At 35.1% G+C, this 22,105-nt stretch overlaps 2 protein-coding genes, 1 long non-coding RNA gene and 1 pseudogene across 3 annotated transcripts; 3 read left to right on the top strand and 1 right to left on the bottom strand.

Annotated features, from left to right (window-relative positions):
* Positions 1-1,796: 1,796 nt before the first annotated feature.
* Positions 1,797-6,014, top strand: LOC147290480 (protein trichome birefringence-like 25). Its single transcript, XM_086235568.1, has 3 exons — positions 1,797-2,292; positions 3,360-3,637; positions 4,933-6,014. The coding sequence occupies exons 1-3, from the start codon at positions 2,004-2,006 to the stop codon at positions 5,716-5,718; spliced, it is 1,353 nt and encodes a 450-aa protein (XP_086091694.1). The 5' UTR covers positions 1,797-2,003; the 3' UTR covers positions 5,719-6,014.
* A 754-nt stretch (positions 6,015-6,768) lies between these two features.
* Positions 6,769-7,750, bottom strand: LOC147290479 (uncharacterized). Its single transcript, XR_015121076.1, has 2 exons — positions 7,536-7,750; positions 6,769-6,983 (listed from the first exon to the last, which is right to left on the bottom strand). It is a non-coding gene; the product is annotated as an uncharacterized LOC147290479 (long non-coding RNA).
* Positions 7,751-10,598: 2,848 nt separating this feature from the next.
* LOC147290478 (hydroquinone glucosyltransferase pseudogene) lies at positions 10,599-12,702 on the top strand (annotated as a pseudogene).
* Positions 12,703-18,989: 6,287 nt separating this feature from the next.
* Positions 18,990-20,642, top strand: LOC147290477 (hydroquinone glucosyltransferase-like). Its single transcript, XM_086236300.1, has one exon. It carries the CDS (start codon positions 19,075-19,077, stop codon positions 20,500-20,502), a length of 1,428 nt encoding a protein of 475 aa, XP_086092426.1. The 5' UTR covers positions 18,990-19,074; the 3' UTR covers positions 20,503-20,642.
* Positions 20,643-22,105: the final 1,463 nt, after the last annotated feature.

Here is a 22,105-nt window from a genome sequence, read left to right as displayed (position 1 = left end):
ATCCATATTCTCGAATCTACCTTCTTTATTGACTTTCTTCTTTGTTATTCTTATTTTGCAATGTAAATTTATGATAAAAATCGTTCATTTTTTAGATTTAATTATGAAGATCATCTTTGTAAAAAATTAACCAAATTGGATATCGTTTGGTTATATAACTGTAATCAAATAAACAGACGGTTTTTGTAACCATTTGATTCACTGTTTGTTTATTTGATAATGATTACATTGATAGAATTAGAGCATCTAACCCAAAACCAATTGGCTATGGGTGGAGAGGCCCAAGACTTATAAGCACATATGTTAAGCTCTAGTTTTCCGATGTGAGACATTGCTCCACATTACTCTCAACACGCCCCCGCACGTGTGGCGAGATTTTGAGCCTTACACGTGAACAAATTGTATTGGGTGACGTGGGAGCACGTGTGGCCGTTGAGCCTTATACGCGAATAACTAAACTCTGATACCATGATAATCTTCCATGGTTAAGCATAGTATTTGGTTACAGAGAAAAAGACAAGGAAAGAGAAGAAAGAGAAAAGTAAAATGTGTACTTGTAATGATTAATTGAATGAATTAACAATCCGCTGTACATTAAGCTTATATAAAGCTAAGCTTAGCTGTTCTAACTAATACAACTGACCATCATCTTTAACAACATCATAACAGCATCATAACAGCCACACAGCTGCTGAGTCAGCAGTCAACAACATTGACCAGACTAACTTAGTTGCTATTCTTATCATACATGATTTAATAATTTTTTATTTAGTTAATTTTTTCGATGATTTTTAAATAATTATTTAAAATATAAACAGTTTTAATCATAAAAATACACTATAAAATTAAAATAATAAAAAAAATATTAGTAAAAAAGATAGATAGCATTGGCCGACGTAAAAAACAACCAAGTGAATGTGAATAGTATACAACTTCTAGGTTTGGGTAATGATGCCGTGATGGTCCACCGATATATGTTTGCTCTCCTTCCCATAAAAATGTATAAATTAGAAACGTGGTCCAGTGGTGATGTATTTTTTATTTTTTTTTGGGGGTTGGAGTGGTGATGTAAACAGTAAACTAGACATTAAAGCTGCTACAGAAGTTCCAGCCAGCTGTTTTCAGATAATATAATCTGATAATCTATTCACTACTTACTCATCAAAATTCAGATCAAAGGGTGTGAGAAATGAGGAAGGCAGAGCATGTGCATTAGATCTAATGATCCATCCATCACGTTCTTCTTCTTCTTCCAAATAAAATAAAAGAATGTGAGACGAATATTATATTTAGATTTTAGACCATATGATAGGATCATATGGCATATATTTCCTAACACCTTAAAACAACTCAAATGTTTGAGATCAAGTAATTGTCGTATGAAACATAAAATCTCTAAGAGATTCTTCCCAAAGCTCATGGCAAAACGCATTACCCATATAAATTTGAAATTTAAGAAAATAATTTGTCAAAGATGTTAAACTCCTTGGGTGGGCGTTTTGGACTGTAAGCAATGCTTACCTAAAGAACTTAAGAACAGCACATTTACGAGTCTGATTTACTTCAATAAAATATTAATTTTACATATAATAATTTTAAATCGAACCATTAAATATGTTATCCTCACTTGTCTCTCATTTTAGGTCCCTTGAGTCCTTTAGGTGAGCATTTCTAGCTACATATAGAGTTTTGTCAACTCAAAAAAGTTAAATAAAAAAAGAAGAAATAAAAGTTCAATATTCCATAATTTCCATTATATATCCCAAGTCTGAGAACACACTTTGCACTCATGCCAGTGGCAGGGTTATGCAGAAACAATAGACGACACACACGTCTTTGTATTAGATATCAGCCACCTAAAATTAAAAGGAAAAGATTTTCGGGCTAAAACCCCGTTTGGTTTGTTGCGAAAAACCAGTCACTTTCCGAACACTTGTTACTCATTCTCTCTCTCTTTCTTCAACCGCTTCAGAGTTTTCTGGCCTCACTCCGACACCAAATTAATGGTGAAGGCAATGAGGTTTCAATCAAACCCATTTTCATGGCACAAACATAACCATGTCTTGGTGAAGCTTACTGTCTCTTTTCTATTAGTGGGTCTCGCTTTTCGACTCTTGTATTCTGATTCCATTGGATTACCAGTAGTAGAGCCACCTCCTCTTGCAGAAGCAGAGCAAGAAACAGAAACAGAAACAGAAACAGAGTCCTTAGTGGCTGTGGCTTCTTTCCCTGTTGCTCAAGCTCCTGGTCCTGTTGATTTTCCTGGAAATAACACCCAAACATCTCAGAATGGTAGGAAATCTTTTTTTCTTTGTTTGTTTGTGTTTTGTTTTTTTGGGTTGAAGCCATGCATGAAGATGAAGCTGAAAACGCAGATCAAAGAAAGTAAAATACAAGTGAAACTTTAAGAAACAGAAAATTGGCTGGTTCTGTTTTTTTGTATTGTTTTTTTCTTAAAAAAAAAAATTTTTATATACTAATTTTAGAAATGTGATTTCATTCTTTTTCTGGGGACAGAGTGGATGAGTCTGTGTAATGTACTGGGATAAATGTTTCAGTTAAAGGCTTGAGAAATTTTCCTTTTTGAGACTGATTTTTTTTTCTCCTTTTTCCTATCACTTTTTCCATTGCATCCATGATTGAATATGAAAATTCTTCATTTTTAATGTTACCCAACTTTCTCATCTGATCTCTCTACTTGATTTGTAAAGTTTTAGTCATTTTTAATGAATTTTGTCTTATATACACTGTGTTGATGCGTAAAAAGAGTTGTTTTTCATTGTTGTTTCTTTGGTTATTTTATTTTCTGAGACAAATTTAATGCAAGCTGAGCAACCCCAACTCCCAAGCCTCCCAACCATTCTAGTATTGTTTATATAAAGAACTACAATTCTAATTCTAATTTCTTCTGCAATAAACTGAAACATTCAGTGAGGAAATTTTTTCTTGTGAATTCTCTCCTATCTTTCAGTCCAACAGTGATAAACAAATCTATTCCAAGCCAACTTTGAAAGAAATACTCTCAGGCTTTATACCCTTTGAGTTGTTTATGAGCCAGCTGAGTTCAGTGTTCCAATCTCTAATCTGTTTCTCTACTCCACATTTGTTTAAAATAGATCTTTGCAATTCTTTAGTTGCCACTAATAGGAAACTTGTTTGGTTTTAATTTGAAATAGCAAATTCTAGCTCTGAAAATATGTGGTACTTAAAATGTCCTGCACTATATAGTTAAAAGCCACCCTTCATATTTAGGATTCAGCACATTCTGCTTTGAGTATAACCTTTCATGTTGTGGTTCTTTGAACCTTAGGAAATCTGTGCTCCTACAAAGTGGTTTATTTTAGCTAATGTACTTGCAGTGAAATGTGACATTTTTTCTGGAGATTGGATACCAGACCCTTCAGGTCCAAGATACACTAATGAAAGCTGCCATGTGCTGGAGCCTCATCAAAATTGTATGAAGAATGGTCGCCCAGATTCGGGGTACTTTTACTGGAGGTGGAATCCAAGAGACTGTGAGCTACCCAAGTTCGATCCAGAGAGTTTTCTTGCTCTAATGAGACACAAATCATGGGCCTTCATTGGTGATTCGATCTCACGTAACCATGTGCAGTCATTGCTTTGCATTCTCTCCCAGGTATTTTTCTTAAGTGTTCAAGAATACAACTTTTTCTGGATTCTGAATCACCATTGAAGTGTCTAGCTTGTGTTTGCTCAATTAATTTAAAAAATTGCATACCTACTTTTGTTTTCATAATTTTCTTGTCTATGCTTCAGATCTAACTAAAATTTGCTAATCTTGTTTTATTTCCCATTTCTAATGACCAAAGTGCATGTGTGAGCATCATGTGCACCTAATTATATTTCTTACCAAGTTTAAACCAGTAAAAGCAAAGTGTGATTTAGCTTTCATCGTTGAAACCTTAGCCACTTTTTCTCTTTGGAATTGAATGGGTAAGCTTAGTAACCAAACTATGTTGTGGGGACAAAGGTGGTTTATGTGTATTAATCATGGGGACATGGGTCCTACTTACTTTAATCACTTCATATAACTCTCCTCTTAGCAAAAGCTTTCAAACTTTTACTGGCTTCTGTGGCAAGTCTTTGTCTTAATAATTCTTCATCTGTGAAGGATTAGTAATCAATCATACTTCCAACTACAAACTGTGTTGTGCTGACTTTTATGGTTAAACCACTGCATTTTATTTGTTATAGGGTCTTTCTCTTAGCAGGTTTACCTACTATATGTATGGGATCATAATTCTGGTTTGAAAATTTCATTTATGGAATACCAATGATTGCTGATGTATGCATAGCTACCTGTAGCTTTTTATATGCAATTATTAGCATCAAAGAGCATAGATAGTTGCTTATTACCTACAGAATGTCACAATGTTTCTCAGCTTTCCCAGCTTTGTTTGTGAGAGATAGTCTTAGATACAATGGTTGCATCTTATTGGTTTAGCATACCAATAATGAAATGACATGTAGTTATTGTGAGTTGTGTAATTTAACATAAAGAATGAAATAACTTTGTTTTCTTGGGTGTGATCATTTAGCCTTTAGGACAATTGGAGGAGATGACATTTGAACTAAGGATCTACTTTTTAGAGAAGAGATGTGGTCATGAATTGAGTTACTTCTAGCTAAGAAAAAAGGGATAAATGGGGACCCAATATAATGTGAGACTGGGTTGATATGTTTCTGATCTATGCTCTATATGAGAACCCCAATATATAATTCTGTACCATATAATTCTAGTATAGATACAGGACCTACCACAACCTGACTTGTTGTAGACTAGTCTTACTGTCTTCCCCTAGTTATCTATTTGTGCTTTGTTTCATAGCCTTGCATATATTCTTTGTTGGCTTTGGGTTATTTGGTCCCCAAATGGGATATTGATCAAATTTCAGTGGTTATGTCCCACAGGTGGAACAAGCTGTTGAGGTATACCATGACAAAGAATACAGGTCTAAAAGATGGCACTTCCCTTCTTATAACTTTACCCTTTCGGTAATTTGGACTCCTTTCCTCATCAAAGCAGCCATTTTCGAAGACATGAATGGAGTTTCTACTTCCGAAATCCAGCTTTATCTTGACAAGCTTGACAAGACATGGACCGATCAGTATAACAGCTTGGATTACGTGGTGATTGCTGGTGGGAAATGGTTCCTTAAAACTGCGATTTACCACGAGAACAATACGGTGGGAGGCTGCCATTACTGCCCTGGAAAGAACTTGACCGAGTTAGGAATTGACTATGCCTATCGCAAAGCTCTCCGTCTTGTTTTCAATTTCATCACAGGGTCAGATCATAAAGCGTCTGTATTCTTCAGAACCACCACGCCAGACCACTTCGAGAATGGAGAGTGGTTCAGTGGAGGGTATTGCAATAGAACAGTGCCATTCAAAGAAGGTGAGGTCGATATGAAAGATGTAGATATTGTAATGCGGAATATTGAGGTTGAGGAATTTGAGAAGGCTGCGGCCGAAGGATCTGAAAAGCGAGAGAACTTAAAATTATTGGACACAACCCATCTTTCACTGTTGAGACCTGATGGGCACCCAGGTCCATACAGGCAATTCCAGCCATTTGCTAAAGATAAAAATGCCAAAGTCCAGAATGATTGCCTACATTGGTGCTTACCTGGGCCAATAGACTCTTGGAATGATTTAGTGATGGAATTGTTGGTCAATGGTGACAACTATCAATGACCGTATTGAAGGTTGTATAGAAGGTGGGGAGGATTGCATTTTGGAAATACTTTATAAGCATTTGCTGGGGTTGTTTGTCGTGTGAGAAATTATATGCCTAAAACAACAGGAAAGTCATTAATCTTGAAGGCTGGAATCCGTATTATGTAGAGAAACGGCTCGCTAAGAAGAAAATTGAAGTTGTATGTAAACTTTTTTTATTCTTTTAACCCTGTCAAATTCTTTGACCCAGCTGCAAAACAGTATACCCTTTGTATTGACAAAAATTTATATGTAAAATTACACATCCTATAAATATCCCATCATTTTTCTGTAAGATGATCGATTTACAAAACTAGTATTTAACTTGATGTTATGATCATGACAGCGGGAGAGCAAACCAAATTAGTAAATTATAGTAGACAGTAATCAACAAAATCTTTATTGAAAATTCAAACAGTTGGTAAATTAGTAACAAATGCTTATTTAGAAAGCACTTGGTGCTTATCTAACAAAAAAACACACTTCTGTTTATTTCATTCAAACACAACAGAAGGTGTTTTTGGTTATCAGAATATACATTTGACACTACCAAAAGGACTCCCAAACATAAGCTCAGTCCATAGTTGCTGGAAAAAAGAATGGAAAAATTAACAGGTTTATCTTTAAGAAGCTATTTACCAGTCTCCTGCATCACAATTCACAACTACTAGATCATGTAGAGCCATGCCATGGCAACCCCCCTTCTATACCTGAATCCAACTTAAAAAACTACAAGTCCAATAGACACATCATGCCTGCCCAGGCAGCTGCACAAACTTTCAGTGCCAAAATGTCTATTTGGATAATCTAAGTACACCACTGGAACCAGCGACTACTTATACACCAAAAAGGGTAAGAACAAAAAATGGCAACTATTGAAATACAACATTGTAGCAAAAGCAATGGATTGTGTCGCAAGGTTTACCAACCAAAACAGAAAAATCGAAAGCAATGGACTTGGATCGATTATCATATTAATGTCATGACAAACAGAGAATACATATCCACAGAATATACTCCACAACCTCAGATCAGAACTCAAATTTCTGCATTATTAACTAACAAGTAATGTCTGAAACTGCAACATCAAAACATTTTTGCAAAACAACATGTTCAACAGACCACGGACAACAAAAAAAGAAAAAGGCTTGGTTACATTGAAAATGCAGCTCTTCACCTTCCTCCTCTTATTTGCTTGAAGTGGGTGCATTTTCCTTCCTTGGCTCCGGCTTAAGAAACCGATCCTGCTTAATTTAACAAATGTAAATTACAATATTTATGCATATCGAATCAAATTCAGCAAATTTAAAAAATAACCAACCTGTCCCATATTTAGGTATGTACGTATTTGTAAATGTATAAAACAGCTATCACTTCCTTGGAACAACGCCAAATTTTGTATAATATATACAGAATTTAAGAAAGAACAATACACTAGAGGTTTTCATTTTTGATAAACTAAGAGTAAGCCTCAATTGGGTAAACTAAAATAGTGATTAAAGTCTCATTTTGTAGGCTAATTTGGCACATTAAACCACTTGGAAACAAAGATATTGTATCTATTTTATTGGGGCATATAAGCAAAGCTAAAATCCTAATACTTGAATTAAGAAACTGAAGCAGAGAAACCCTAGAATTTTGTTTTTTCTCTCACGAGCCTGATCTAGCCACAAAAATCGAAAACGCAAAGCCTCATTGGAATAAATTGATAAATTACTTTTAAAAGCTCTCGGAATTGAAACGAAGAAATATTCGAAGGGATAAATCTGAAAATGAATGAATAAAAAGGAAATTACGTTGTCAACGAAGAGGTAGTGGGCGACGACGACAGTGCCTACTATGCCCCCCAAGATCGCTACTGGCCCTGTTAACAGGCTCCATTTCCTGTATATCATCTTCTTCTTCTTCTTCCCTTGTCTCGCTGAAGCTCAGATTTTTGGTTCGATTCGGATCCGTTTATTTGGAACCGTTATGATGCAGAGAAAGAGGCTCCAGTGGTTTTTGGGCTCAGCTTGGGCTTCCAAAAGTCCAAAAGGGCCCCTTTGTGGTTTGCTGGCCTCTTTTATTATTCAACAAAACTGTTTACGATTATGATTGCATTGAAAACAATATTATTAAGAAATTCTCTCAACAAAATTGGTCTAAAAGTACAAACCATAAAAACAAGGCCTCCATTCTTCATATTCCATTCTTCATATACATTACTTGAGGATTTATATAGTATACACTATATAAATATTATAAATTTTGAAATCTTAACATTTCGAAGCCCGAGACAATTGTCTACTTTGTTTACACTCAAGTTACTCCGACCACTCTTTATAGATGACTAGTATTTAATGAGAGGAACACATGCATGGACAGATCTACCTATTGAGTTGTATAGGATGTAAGCCATGGCCCATGCGAATTATTTTTATATATATAGGTTTTCTAAAGTAATAGCCCATCCTAAATATATATAACTCCAACAGTCCAACCTAACTAAGTCTTTCTCGACACATCTCAGCCCATACTAATTTGAAAATATGGATATGTTCCTGATTATAATCGTTGCATGCAAGAATTTCTCCATAAAAGGGTTGAATGTGCAAGAAGAGTTGTATATAAAAGAGAAAAACTTGTATATAGAAGAGTTGTATATAAAATAGGGTTTGGATCAATTCGGTTCCTTATTTATTCTCATGCTCTCATGCTAGATCAATTAGGTCTTGATTGTGAGCATGAGTTTGCTTTGTAATTTTCTTTACTTAGCAAAAAAAGAGAGAAAAAAACTTTCATATCAATTTATGTTAATAGTGTGAGACATCACACATGTGAAAAGGAGATTTGAGACGTGCATTAAAATTATGACTAATTATCCTCTCTCACATGTGTCACATCATTATAACAAAATAGGAAAGTTTTCTCTATGCTCTCGACTCAATCCACAGGCCGACTAGAAGTAAAGGTTTCATATATAATTGAGGAGGCTATAGAGTATAGACTCAGCCCACGAACTGAGTAGAAATTGAGGTTGAAAAGCAATCGATCAATTAAATAAATGCACTCAAATTGTCAATGTCTCTGGAATCCTTGAGCACACGATCATGTCTCTCAACTATGGCCTAAATAGCTAGCTTATCTATATGAGTCGACGTAATTCCAGAAGTTCCATGCTTTTTTGCACTATTTAAATATTTAATTTTGTTAAACCCATCAATTAATTATTATTATTTATTGTGTTAAATAATGAGTTGTTTGTCTGTAAAGAACGATGAAGTTTATAAATCACCCACCTAAAAGAAAGAAACGGTGTCGATTTTGTTAGAGTGAAAAATTTGAAAGTAGCAATTCTTACTCTTTAAACTGTCAAGGTGAGCAAAGTGGAGTTTGAAGAGCCAATTTTGTTTCTTCTTTGGAGATGCTCTTAGTCTATACTAATTTAATTATGATTAAATACAAAAATGGTTCACAAAAATATGATGAACAAAATGAAATACTCCTGAAAATGTGGTTATTTATTATGCACATGGTCACATTTTAATTTACAAAAAAATCATTGTATGCAAGAATTTCTCCGTAAATAATTTTAATTTACAAGAAGAATTGTATTAAAAAAAATTTCCACTAAAATAAATAAATCCATGTTTTTTACTACAGCAAAACTATTTAGACCACATTTATATAAGTTTTTTTTTTTTTTTTATATATTTAGTATTTAAACTTTGACCCTTGTCTTAATGTGGTACATAAACTTTTATTTGTCTCAATTGAGTACCTAAACTTTTATTTTGTGTCTAATAGATACCAAATGAATTTCTGTTAAAATTGTCAACAAAAATTAGAGGCAATATAGTCACTAAAAAAATTATATTTTAATTATTTTCTTTATATGTTTAAAATTAAAAAAAAACACACACAACAAACACAACAAACAAACAAAAACAAAAACAAAAAATTAAAATTAAAATATAATTTTTTTGAAATGACCATATTGTCCCTTGTCTTAATGTGGTACATAAAAATTATACTTAAACTTTGACCCTTGTCTTAATGTGGTACATAAACTTTTATTTGTCTCAATTGAGTACATGATCTTTTATTTTGTGTCTAATAGATACCAAATGAATTTCTGTTAAAATTATCAACAAAAGTTAGAGGCAATATAGTCACTAAAAAAATTATATTTTAATTATTTTCTTTATATGTTTTTTAAAAAAAAAAACACACAACAAACAAACAAAAACAAAAAATTATAATTAAAATATAATTTTTTTGAAATGACCATATTGTCCCTAACTTCTGTTAACAATTTTAACAGAAATTTACATGAATATTTATTAGACACAAAATAAAAATTTAAATACTCAATTAGAACAAATAAAAATTTAAGTACCATATTAAAACAAATCTCAAAATTTAGGTCCTAAATATATAAAAAAACCCTTATATCAATCATTGTAGACCACAAGTCGTCTATCGACTAGTAGCACCGAAACTTGTACCATCTAACGTACAGCAGGCTCTGGACTCAACCCACAGACCGACTTACAAGTAAAGGTCTCAAGTCAGAACCGACTAGAAATCAATCCTTGAATTCAAAACTCTCAAACGGTCAATTTCTCTGGAATGCTTGAGCATATATATGAACATGTCTCTAAACTATTCTTTTTTATTACAGCAAAACTATTTAGACCACATTTATATCAGATCATTGATTCATTGTTGACGGTAGACCACACGTCGATAGAAGACAAATAGCACCGAAACTTGTACCATCCAACTTACAGCAGGCTCTAGACTCAACCCACAGACCGACTACAAGTAAAGGTCTCAGAAGTCAGAACCGACTAGAAATCAATCCTTCAATTCAAAACTCACAGACGGTCAATTTCTCTGGAATGCTTGAGCATATGTATGAACATGTCTCTCAACTATTCTATATGAGTCATTGTAATTCCAGAACTTCCATGATTTAAAACTGATCATAACAAAGTCAAAGTGAGTCTATATAATTCTTTGAAACTCCCCATCTTTTCTTCACACCCACTTCCAAACCTTTCTTTGCTTTGCTGCAGAAATGAAGAACAAACACATAGCCATGGTACCAAGTCCAGGCATGGGTCACCTTCTCCCACTCATTGAGTTAGCCAAGCTTCTTCACCACCACCACAACTTCACCATCACTTTCATTATCCCCACAATTGGGCCTCCACCCAAAGCCCAAAATGCCATTCTTCAAACCCTCCCCAAATCCATAAACCATTTCTTTCTTCCTCCAATTGATTTTGGTGACCTCCCAGAAGGGACCAAAACCGAAACAAAAATAACCCTCTCTGTCACTCGCTCTCTTTCTGCAATTCGTCAAGTTTTGGGGTCCTTAGCTGCAAATGCCAATCTTGTAGGCTTGGTGGTTGATATATTTGGCACAGAGGCATTTGATGTGGCAAACGAATTCAGTGTCCCATCTTACTTGTTTTGGTCCTCCATGGTTATGGGATTAAATCTGTTGCTTTGTATGCCCAAAATTGACGATATGGTTTCTTGTGAATACAGAGACTTGACTGAGCCTGTGAACCTGCCTGGGTGCAGACCCATTTGTGGGAGAGATTTTCCAGAGCCTTTTCAAGACAGAAAGAATGAAGCATACAGGCTGTTTCTTCACCATGGGAAAAGGGTTGGTTTGGCTGAGGGAATCATAGTGAATAGCTTCATGGAATTGGAGGCAGATGCTATAAAAGCTCTGCAAGATGATGTTGGGCTTTGTGGGGCAATGGTTTACCCTATTGGGCCGGTTATACAGGCCAGTCCATCATGTAATGGGCCTGGTGGGACAGAGTGTTTGAGATGGTTGGATGATCAGCCAAGTGGGTCTGTTTTGTTTGTGTCATTTGGGAGTGGTGGGACGCTCTCCTCTGAACAGCTTAATGAATTGGCATTAGGGATTGAAATGAGTGGGAAGAAGTTTTTGTGGGTTGTGAGAAGCCCAGATAATAAATCTGCCAATGCCTCATTTTTTAGTGTCCATAGCCAAACAGACCCTTTGGGCTTCCTACCAAATGGGTTTGTTGACAGGACCAAAGGGCAAGGCCTGCTAGTGGCATCATGGGCTCCACAGACTGAGATCCTGGGCCATGGATCAGTAGGTGGGTTCTTGACCCATTGTGGTTGGAATTCAATCCTTGAGAGCATTGTGAATGGTGTGCCTCTCATTGCTTGGCCTTTGTATGCAGAGCAAAAGATGAATGCAATTGTGGTGACTGAGGATTTGAAGGTGGCATTGAGACCCAAAGCTAATGTGAATGGGATAGTGGGATGTGAGGAGGTTGCTAGAATTGTGAAGGAATTAATGGAAGGGGAAGAAGGGTTTCGGGTTCGTGATCAAATGAATGCTTGGAAGGAAGCTGCTAACAAAGCAATGAGTGAAGAGGGTTCTTCTACAAAGTCACTGTCTGAGTTGGTTATCAAGTTGAAGAAACAAATAAGTAATTAGCCCGTTCGGTTCGCAAATTAAAAATTGTTTTAATTTTTTTTTCTTAGTTTATCTATAAATATCGTAGATGAAAACAAAAAAATAGTATTTGAAAAGGATATCAAACGATTCTTTAGAGTCACTGCTGATTTTTCACAGGTATGAAATTTCGACATATTTCTCATAAAGGTTGAATTAACTCTAGAGTCATATATGCTTCCCTAGCTGGGTTTGGGTGTCAGCTCTAATATTACTCTCAAGTCTCAACCTGTTTGTATTCTTCAATTTGATTTAGTGCTACATCTAGTGAAGCTGTGAAGGTGACTTGGACAGTGTTTACCTATCTTGGAAAGTTGAATTATGTCTTAATTAGTGTATGGAGCGGTAGACATGCACTCTTACTTTTTTAAGAATATAATTTAAAAGTATTTTTTTTTTATATACCTCACCAATAATTACCCTATCACCCGAGGACTCACCAATAATTACCCTATCACCCTAGGGTGGACTTAAAAATCTCCCACTATTATGAATATGTGTAATGTCTTTAAAGACATTCTTATATGGTTCTAGTCTGCTATATATGTTGGTGCCGATATACATGAGAAATTTTTTTTTTCATTACGAGTATATATATTTTATGTGTTTGTATCTCTCATTATGTAATAAGAAAAATAGAGACAATAAATATATATGCATTGAAGTTTTCACACTTTTGCACACATTATCTAAACAATGCTATGATATATTCTTTTTTTGTTCCACATAAAAGTGACAAATTAACAAAGAATTAGATAGTGTTTACGATATGTAATTAAAAATTACATAAATTTTATTGAACAAACACCTCAAAGCTTGTGTAATTTATTTTCCAGTTTTTCATAAATGAAAAGAACTTTTCAGAGTTTTAGATTGTTATTGTTTGTGCTTGTTTGAAGTTGTTCTATTATTACTTTCTTTGGAAATTTAAAGGACAAAATTATTTTAAGGGAGGTAGATTGTGAGACCCTGTATTTTGAAAAGTATTTTAAATATTTTGAAAATTTATTTGAGAAATAAAATGTTTTGGGTTAATTTTATATTTTTTGTTTTAAATTAGTTTTACCCATTCTTTGACTTTTTGAACTATTGGGCTTTTGACTTCAATTTATGGCTTGTTGGAAAGGTCTCGAACACACGAACACGTGGGCGCGAACTGTGCATCGATCGGAGCTACGATTTGAGAGATACGAGCGTTTGAAGCGAGGGGTAATTTTGTAAATTTACAAACATGAGTTTTAAAAACCCAAAATCAGATTTTTTATCTTCATTTCTCTCTCCTTATTCACGCAACCCCCCCATGACACACTATCATTCTCTCTCTTCTCTCTCCTTTCTCTCTGGTCACACTTTCTCCCTGACCTCACTCCCTCTTTCTTCGATTTCTCTTAGTTCAGCAGCGATTGTTGGCGAACCAAGTGGCGAAAGGAGTGTCGTTACGACGTCACCTTTTCTCTCTCCCTGTGCCGACATCTTCCCCAACTGCTCGCCTTCGACTGTGTTTCAAAGCTTAAGGTCGACGGGTCCTCCGACGGCAATCTCCAATTTTTGACCATAACGTGTCGCCGGACCACCTGGGTTCTCTTCCCTAAAGTCACGGCGAGTCTAGCAATGGCCTCTGATTGCCTAGAAAATCACTCACGTTGGCAAATTGACGAGATAAAGGTCGCGGCTACTCCGACATATTTTTCAGCGGTTTCGACAGTGTTTACATCGAAATTTTGGTTGAAATTTGTCCAAGATAAGTGCACAGTGAGCTCGAAATTTCATGCGAAATTTTTCAAAATTTTAATGAAAAGTGCTTGGTTTCGTGTTAAAATTTTCATACAAAAAAAAAAAAAATTTAACTTCTTGGTCACAAGTACACCTATTGAAGGCCCTAAGAGTTGACACCTGTGGAGCTGGTACCATTATTCAAACTCGAAGAAACAAATAAAATAATATTAACAATAATGCTACACTTACCACATTTTTATACCACAAGTTTATATCACCTTACATGACATTTATATATTGAAAACTAAAAAATAAAATCTAAAAAAAAAAACTTTGTTCAGTAAAATAATAACACATAAAGTGAGATACAAATATGAAAAAAAAAAAAAAAGTGGGATAATTAGTATTATTGTAATATTAAAGAGTGAATTAAAACCTAATTGATAAGTTGGTAATGACCCCACGTCTAAATAATCTTTTGTAATATAATATCTTAATCATGTTTCGGGTTGAGTAAACAATAATGCAAAATCATAATCACTTCATAATTAACCATCATTATCTACGCCTCCATAATGGATCCAAGGGCCATTGTACAAAGAACAAATTAACTCTTCAATTAAACATGAAATTTAGAACTTCTCCTAGCGTCATGCCTTCATCACCGTAATGTCATCGATTACGTACTTTTTTATTTTAAAATAAATTTAAATCGTAGAATTATGCATGAGATTACTTACGTATCTAAAATATCCTCCAACTTAATTAAGAATTCAAAATATATAAAGCCACAAAGTATAAGGCCGTAATTAATTTGGATACTTTATAAAAACATACTCTAATATTCTCAATTTAATTTCCTAACCATTTTGTTTTCATCCCTTAAGATTCACCTGTTTTGAGATCTTTGAAAAGCCTCCTTTTTTCTTTAATTTGACTGATTTACAAAGTCTTCTTCATGAGTTCAAAAGTTGTACCACTTTTTTGATAAATCATTATGCATGGATTAGGGCCATTAGGCCCTAATTATAATAAATAAATTGTTTAAGGCAACTGCGAGTTCAAAATCATCCCTTGAATTTCGAGGTGTAATCCATGATTATGTAAATGGTTCTAGAACTTGTTGACCTAAGCAAACAATCAATTGATTTTGTGCTGGGCTCATTTCATGCCCTTACTTGAACAAAAAAAAAAAAAAAAAGGCACACACTGTTAAATGGTTTGTGCTTATTACGGACTCATTTCATGCCCTTACTTGAACAAACAAAAAAAAACAGCACACACTGTTAAATGGTTTGTGCTTATTACGGACTCATTTCATGCCCTTACTTGAACAAACAAAAAAAAACGGCACACATTGTTAAATGGTTTGTGCTTATTACGGACTCATTTCATGCCTTTACTTGAACCAAACAAAAAAAAAAACGTCACACATTGTTAAATGGTTTGTGCTTATTACGGACTCATTTCATGCCCTTACTTGAACAAAAAAAAAAAAAACGGCACACATTGTTAAATGGTTTGTGCTTATTACGGACTCATTTCATGCCTTTACTTGAACCAAACAAAAAAAAAACGTCACACATTGTTAAATGGTTTGTGCTTATTACGGACTCATTTCATGCCTTTACTTGAACAAACAAAAAAAAAACGTCACACATTATTAAATGGTTTGTGCTTATTACGGGCTCATTTCATGTCCTTACTTGAACCAAAAAAAAAAAACGGCACACACTGTTAAATGGTTTGTGCTTATTATGAGCTCATTTCATGCCCTTACTTGAACAAGGCCATTTTGTAAAAGAAAATCTTGATCCATACTCATTTCTTGAATATATATGTGTTTGTGTTGTCATATCAAATATTTTACCTAACAAAGACACAATACTCATGGGCCTCGTTGGGTGCATAAGATTTGATAAGATAGGATAAATGGAAAAATCATGGTACTCAAGGAAGAAGCTTCTAACTTTAAGGAAAAAAATGAAAAAGAAATGGACTAATAATAGGGGAAAACTTATCCCTTCTAATCCCCCCCCAAAATGGTGTGATTAAGGGGGATAAGTTTCCCCTCATAACTAATTCATCTTCTTCTTTCAAATTAGAAAACATATTTCATCTTCTTCCTTAAATACATATGAATCTAGCCATTTATCCTATTATATCTAATCTTATGCATCAAATTAACAAGGCCATGTTGTACATGCTTAGTTCAAATGTGTCGTACTCATGTATTATTCGTGTACGTGCCCAATTTATTTTACATGTGATCACTTATAATAAGTATTTTATCTAGAAGACCAAAATAAGAAAAAAAAAAAAAAAATCTTAATCCACAGTCCACTCGACTCAATACTTAACTTCTAGGACAAAATTCTTACCAAGCACTCGTCGATTCTTGTCGAGCACTTGGAGGTTGCATCTACATCCTAAAAATGTGCATCTGCAACTAAAAAAATGCATATGTAAGTTCAAAATACTCTAACAATTGCATATGCAATTTCAAAATTAGCTCTAAATGCAATGCATCTGGAACCTAAACATGTGCATCTGCATTCTAAAAACTGCATATGCAAGCTCAAAATATCCTACAAACTGCATATGCATCTTCCGAGCCCTCGAAAACTTTTTTTACACTGTTGACCGTGCCCGCAAAATAGATTGTCTTTTAGCTTAATTTATTTTTAGGTACGTGATACACTTTCATGTGGAATTATTTGGGGCTGACCCTTTTTTCCTACCCACTCTATGTCCCACCCACTCTAAACCCTACACTCTAAACCTAATGCATGAATTATTATTATTCTTACATCAATAGTACGTTGAATTTAGGGTATGCCTTTTCCACTAATATATATTTAGGATTGCACCGAAAGGTCTTTTGCTTCAATGAAGAAACAGAATCATTTGCAATACTCTTGTTTACCTTCTATGATATATGTGAGGGCATAACTAGTATATGATAACTATCGAATTTAGGGTATACCTTTTTCCCATAAGATTACACCATATATATCATCACATAGAATATCAATAAACAATATCAGTAGTCAAAATCCACAAAGTAATTCGATCAAGGTTTCATTCTAAAATAAGGCCACATACACTCCATTTGATCAGAATTGACTGATAATTTGTTTCACGTACAAAACGTTATCCGATTTTGATTGGCCTCTTGTCCCATACACGTTGACCTTATTCAATTTTGGTTGGCTCAACCTTCCTCGTATATTTTTGGAAATATCTAAAGAATCTTTCATTAATTAGACGGTGGAAGAACTGGAGATATATGCAGTTTATTGCGCTTTGGTACGTGATGAAATATGGTTTATAATTAACATGAAAATATGAATAATTTTTTTGTTAGTTCAAGTGGTAAAACAGTTAAAAAAAAAAAAAAAAAAACAACTCCTAAATACTATCATATCAGTGGAGATAATATTTAGTACATCTCATACTTATTCGATCATTCTGAAAATTATTTGCAGAGAATATCGATCCCTATAAAGACCACTTGGTAAGAAAGCTTATGAAATCCAAAGAGCCATATAATTTGGACTGGTGTCTCTTAAAACCACATGTTATAGAAAATGACAGGTAAACTATCGAATTGTCCACAACTGAAACATTTAATATTTAGCAGGTTGAACGTTCATAGGCAAAGCTATATATATATATATATATATATATATATATGCCTATATCAATACTGATGTACGTGGTCCTTTGACATATTAATGATGATTCAATTGTTAGCTTCCCCCAAAAACGCAAATTAGTTTCATTCTCCATTGGATTCCATTGAAATATGCAATATTTCCATTGCATTACATATTTCTTATAACAATTCTCTTAATTAATTTCGTCAAATAAAATAAAAGGAGTCCATTTTCAAAATCTTCCATATATATGTAAGCGGTTATTAATAGTTGATATATTAGCAGCACACGTCAACAATTAATAATCATTATCCGTTGTTGAGCTATCAGTAACACATGAAATTTTTGCCATATAATTATTATATAACATGCAAATTATTTTTTACTCTTAAATATTGACGAGTTAATTTTTCTACCGGAGTATAATACAACCACTCTATTAAATATCAATTTCACGAGAAATTATTTTGTATAACCAATACACTGTTATGTAGTATAACTAATTTATATCTCATAATATGAGTGAATGTTATTAATACTATACCTTATAAATTTAAACAAATCATCTAATAATATCCTTACACGTTAAATTAATTACACCACATGACGATATATCGATTATATCCAATAATTTTTTTAATTTTATCGATATATATTAATACCAAAAATCAGACAACCACTCTATCAAACACCAGTTAATTTCACCAATATGTATGAATGACCAAAAATCACACGCGTTCAAATATTCCTACAATTGAATCGTGACCAAACAAAGTAGAAAATGCCAAGTATAGTTGATAACATAAGCATTACGTTTGAGTTGACATCACACCACACGTGTTGAATCAATGCATGGCACACCGTTCCAACAAAACTCTCCCCTCTAGACAATTCCGTAGCCTCTTAATTATCTTCAACCCGAATATTTTATTTTTTGGTGTAACGTATATTAATCTTCATATATTATAAATTTATAATACTTGTATATTTATTATATAATACTTCAAAAAATAAATAGATCGTCCATTTAGAATATAATAAGTAAATTTACCATCACAGACGGTAGTATGGTTAAAAAATTTCTCAACCAACCTTCATATATATATATATACCATTACAAAACATTCCGATCATCCCTCCATATAAAATTCCACACTCACAACCAAACAACAAAATTGACCAAGACTACAAAACAAAACACAAACTTCCCACATCCCAATTAAGTATATTCATCTCTCTCTCTCTCTCTCTCTCTCTCTCTCTCTCTCTCTCTCTCTCTCTCAGTCTCTCCATCCCGAATAAATAAAATTTTTAAAATCTTAATGCGATCTCCTCACATCTATTATCTATATAAAGCATATTACATCATTCTGAAATCAACATTGCCATAAGGCCCATAACACCTCTCTCTCTCTCTCTCTCTTCTCCTAAAAAGCTTTTTGGTATTTCAAGCCACCTCTAGCCACCATGTCACAACCACAAACACCCCACATCGCCATTCTTCCGAGTCCCGGCATGGGTCACCTGATCCCACTCGCCGAGTTCGCAAAGCGACTCGTCCACCACCACAACTTCACCGTCACCTTCATCGTGCCCTCCGACGGGCCCCCCACCAAAGCCCAGAGCTCCGTCCTCGCCGCCCTCCCTGCCGCCATCGACCACCTCTTCCTCCCACCCGTCAACTTCGAAGATCTCCCCAGTTCCTCCAAAATCGAAACCATCATCTCCCTCACCGTCAGTCGCTCTCTGGCGTCTCTTCGCCACGCGCTCAAGTCCTTGATTTCCCACAGCGCCAAAACCAAGCTCGTCGGGCTGGTCGTCGATCTTTTCGGCACCGACGCTTTCGACGTCGCCAAAGAATTCAATCTCTCCTCCTACATTTTCTTCCCCTCCACCGCCATGGCCTTGTCTCTCTTCTTTTACTTGCCGAAGCTCGACGAAACGGTGTCGTGCGAGTATAGAGAGCTCGATGAACCGGTTACTATCCCGGGTTGTATCCCAATTCCCGGTTCGGAGTTGCTCGACCCGGTTCAGGACCGGAAAGACGAATCCTACAGGTGGGTTCTTCACCATACGAAGCGGTACAGATTGGCGGATGGGATTATGGTGAATAGCTTCATGGAATTGGAGCCTGGTGCTGTAAAAGCTCTGCAAGAGAAAGAACCCGGAAAACCACCCGTTTACCCGGTTGGCCCGCTTGTGAAAATGGATCTTAGTGGGGTTGATGAGTCAGCCTCCAAGTGTTTGAAGTGGTTGGATGAGCAGCCAGATGGGTCTGTCCTATTTGTCTCCTTTGGGAGTGGTGGGACCCTCTCCTATGATCAGATGAGTGAACTAGCTTTTGGGTTGGAGATGAGTGAGCAGAGGTTTCTTTGGGTGGTGAGGAGTCCAAGTGACACGGCTGCCAATGCCACCTATTTCAGTGCCCAGAGTCAGAATGACCCTTTGGAGTTTTTGCCAAAGGGGTTTCTGGAAAGGACCAGAAGGAGGGCACTGATGGTGCCCAATTGGGCCCCACAGGCCCAAATCCTCAGCCATGGATCCACAGGAGGGTTCCTGACCCATTGTGGTTGGAACTCAGCCCTGGAGAGTGTTGCCAGTGGTGTGCCACTTGTTGCTTGGCCACTCTATGCTGAGCAGAAAATGAATGCTGCCTTGTTTACCCAAGACATCAAAGTGGCATTGAGGCCCAAGCCCAGTGAGAATGGGGTGGTGGAGAGAGAGGAAGTTGCCCTAGTGGTTAAGGCTTTGATGGAAGGTGAGGATGGTAAGCGACTTAGAAACCGAATGAGGGAGCTCAAGGATGCTGCTGCACAGGCTCTGAGTGAGGATGGGGCTTCCACAAAGGCACTCTCTGATGTCGTCACAAAGTGGAAAACCCAAATTTCAAATTAAAATTCAGTCACCCATGTTACTTTATTTTTCCTTTTTTGCCCTTTCCTATTTCATGGTCTAAGATAGATGATTGTATAATACTTGTTGTTTTGGCTGTAAGATATGGTGCATATACCACAGCAGCCACTTTCTTTGTATTTTTTTTGTTTTTTTGTATTTTCTTGCTTAATGTACAGAGTTGGTGAGATGGGTGCGGCCACCATGTTGGTAGACAGAGCACCCATCCAATGAGCCAAAAGGGGTGGGACCCAATTAGGAAGAAATTTGTTACATCACATTAAAGTCATGGGCACTCAGTGTTGAGATGAAGTTGGTGGTTGAAGCTTAGGATAAGTCTCTTAGCAATTAGTATTATGTAAAAGTAGACAATTATGAAGAGGAAAAGTATGAGTCTTTTTTTTTTTTTTGGTCAAAGAAAAAGTATGAATCTACTCAGCTAGTTTGATGATCAAAGGATGGGCATGCATGATATGAGTTTTTAGGTTTTGAATTCTTGCCAAGTTAAAAAATGTACAAGTTTTATGTATGGTTTGTGAATAATTATGTGTTGCGGTAAATTCTTTATTTCATTAAAACGAGAAGTTCTTATAATTTTATACATAAAATTGTGTCATATATAAAATTTTTTATTTTACAACTAAAAAAAATTGTATGACAACATTTTTAATTGATAGATATTGCCAAATTAAGTTTTATACGGATATAAATTCTCGGTCACTAGATATATTTGTACTAAAAAAACAGTGTCTTGTAAATGAACTCATCATGTATTATTGTTTCACTTAAGGGGCCTGAAAAAAATTATAGCAGGGTACAATTAATAGAACTGTAGAAAATTCTTGCAAAGAGATGCTTACATTAGCAAGCCATGGCGTCACCTGCGTGTCATTGTCATTTGTATGTGCATTTGCCTTTGTGGTATTGCATGCCCTTCAATTATTAAATTAATAATCAAGCTTAATATTATTAATTGCTTTGAATAATATACATTCCTATGAATTCCTTACAAGATAATTGACATATTTAGAATATGCTATACGCTTTTGTAGTTGTAAAGTAGCAGGAGTATTGCAACCTTGTCCCTTTCAAGATGCTCATCAAATTGAAAGTCGTCTGGCAAATGGTGATGAGTTGCTACGTTATTGGAAGAGCCGTCAAACAGAGAATAATGATTCACTGGCTGAGAGTTTGAGACCCTTGCCATGATTTCATCTAGAAGAGTTTTACACATCACATTAGATTGAAAAGTTGAGAATGATTGTTTTGCTTTTTAGAAAAAAAAAAAAAATTATTATGCAAATCTTTAAAATTCTCTCTTCGTGTACTTTTTCAATTGGCTGATGCATTATCCTTCTTTTTCCATTCTTCTTTTTCGATCTTTGTTATAATTTACCCAATCTCGAAGTCTACTACAATATTTTTGTAATCCCAATTGTGGGTGCTTGCTAATTTAACTCTATTTTGCTAAATCTGCATGTACTTAAAATTAAGATTTCAGTTTTTTTTTTTTTTTGACTCATGAAAATAAGCTCGATTACTTAATATGTAGCTTAATAATCCAATACGACCAAAATGATATGGCAAAATGGATCACATAAGGAAA

The sequence above is a fragment of the Dryas octopetala genome, chromosome 3 (genome assembly GCF_963921425.1).
Source record: "Dryas octopetala chromosome 3, drDryOcto1.1, whole genome shotgun sequence".
Classification (NCBI taxonomy): domain Eukaryota; kingdom Viridiplantae; phylum Streptophyta; class Magnoliopsida; order Rosales; family Rosaceae; genus Dryas; species Dryas octopetala.
The sequence above is the reverse complement of the archived record's forward strand: the minus strand, read 5'-3'. Positions and strand labels throughout refer to the sequence as shown.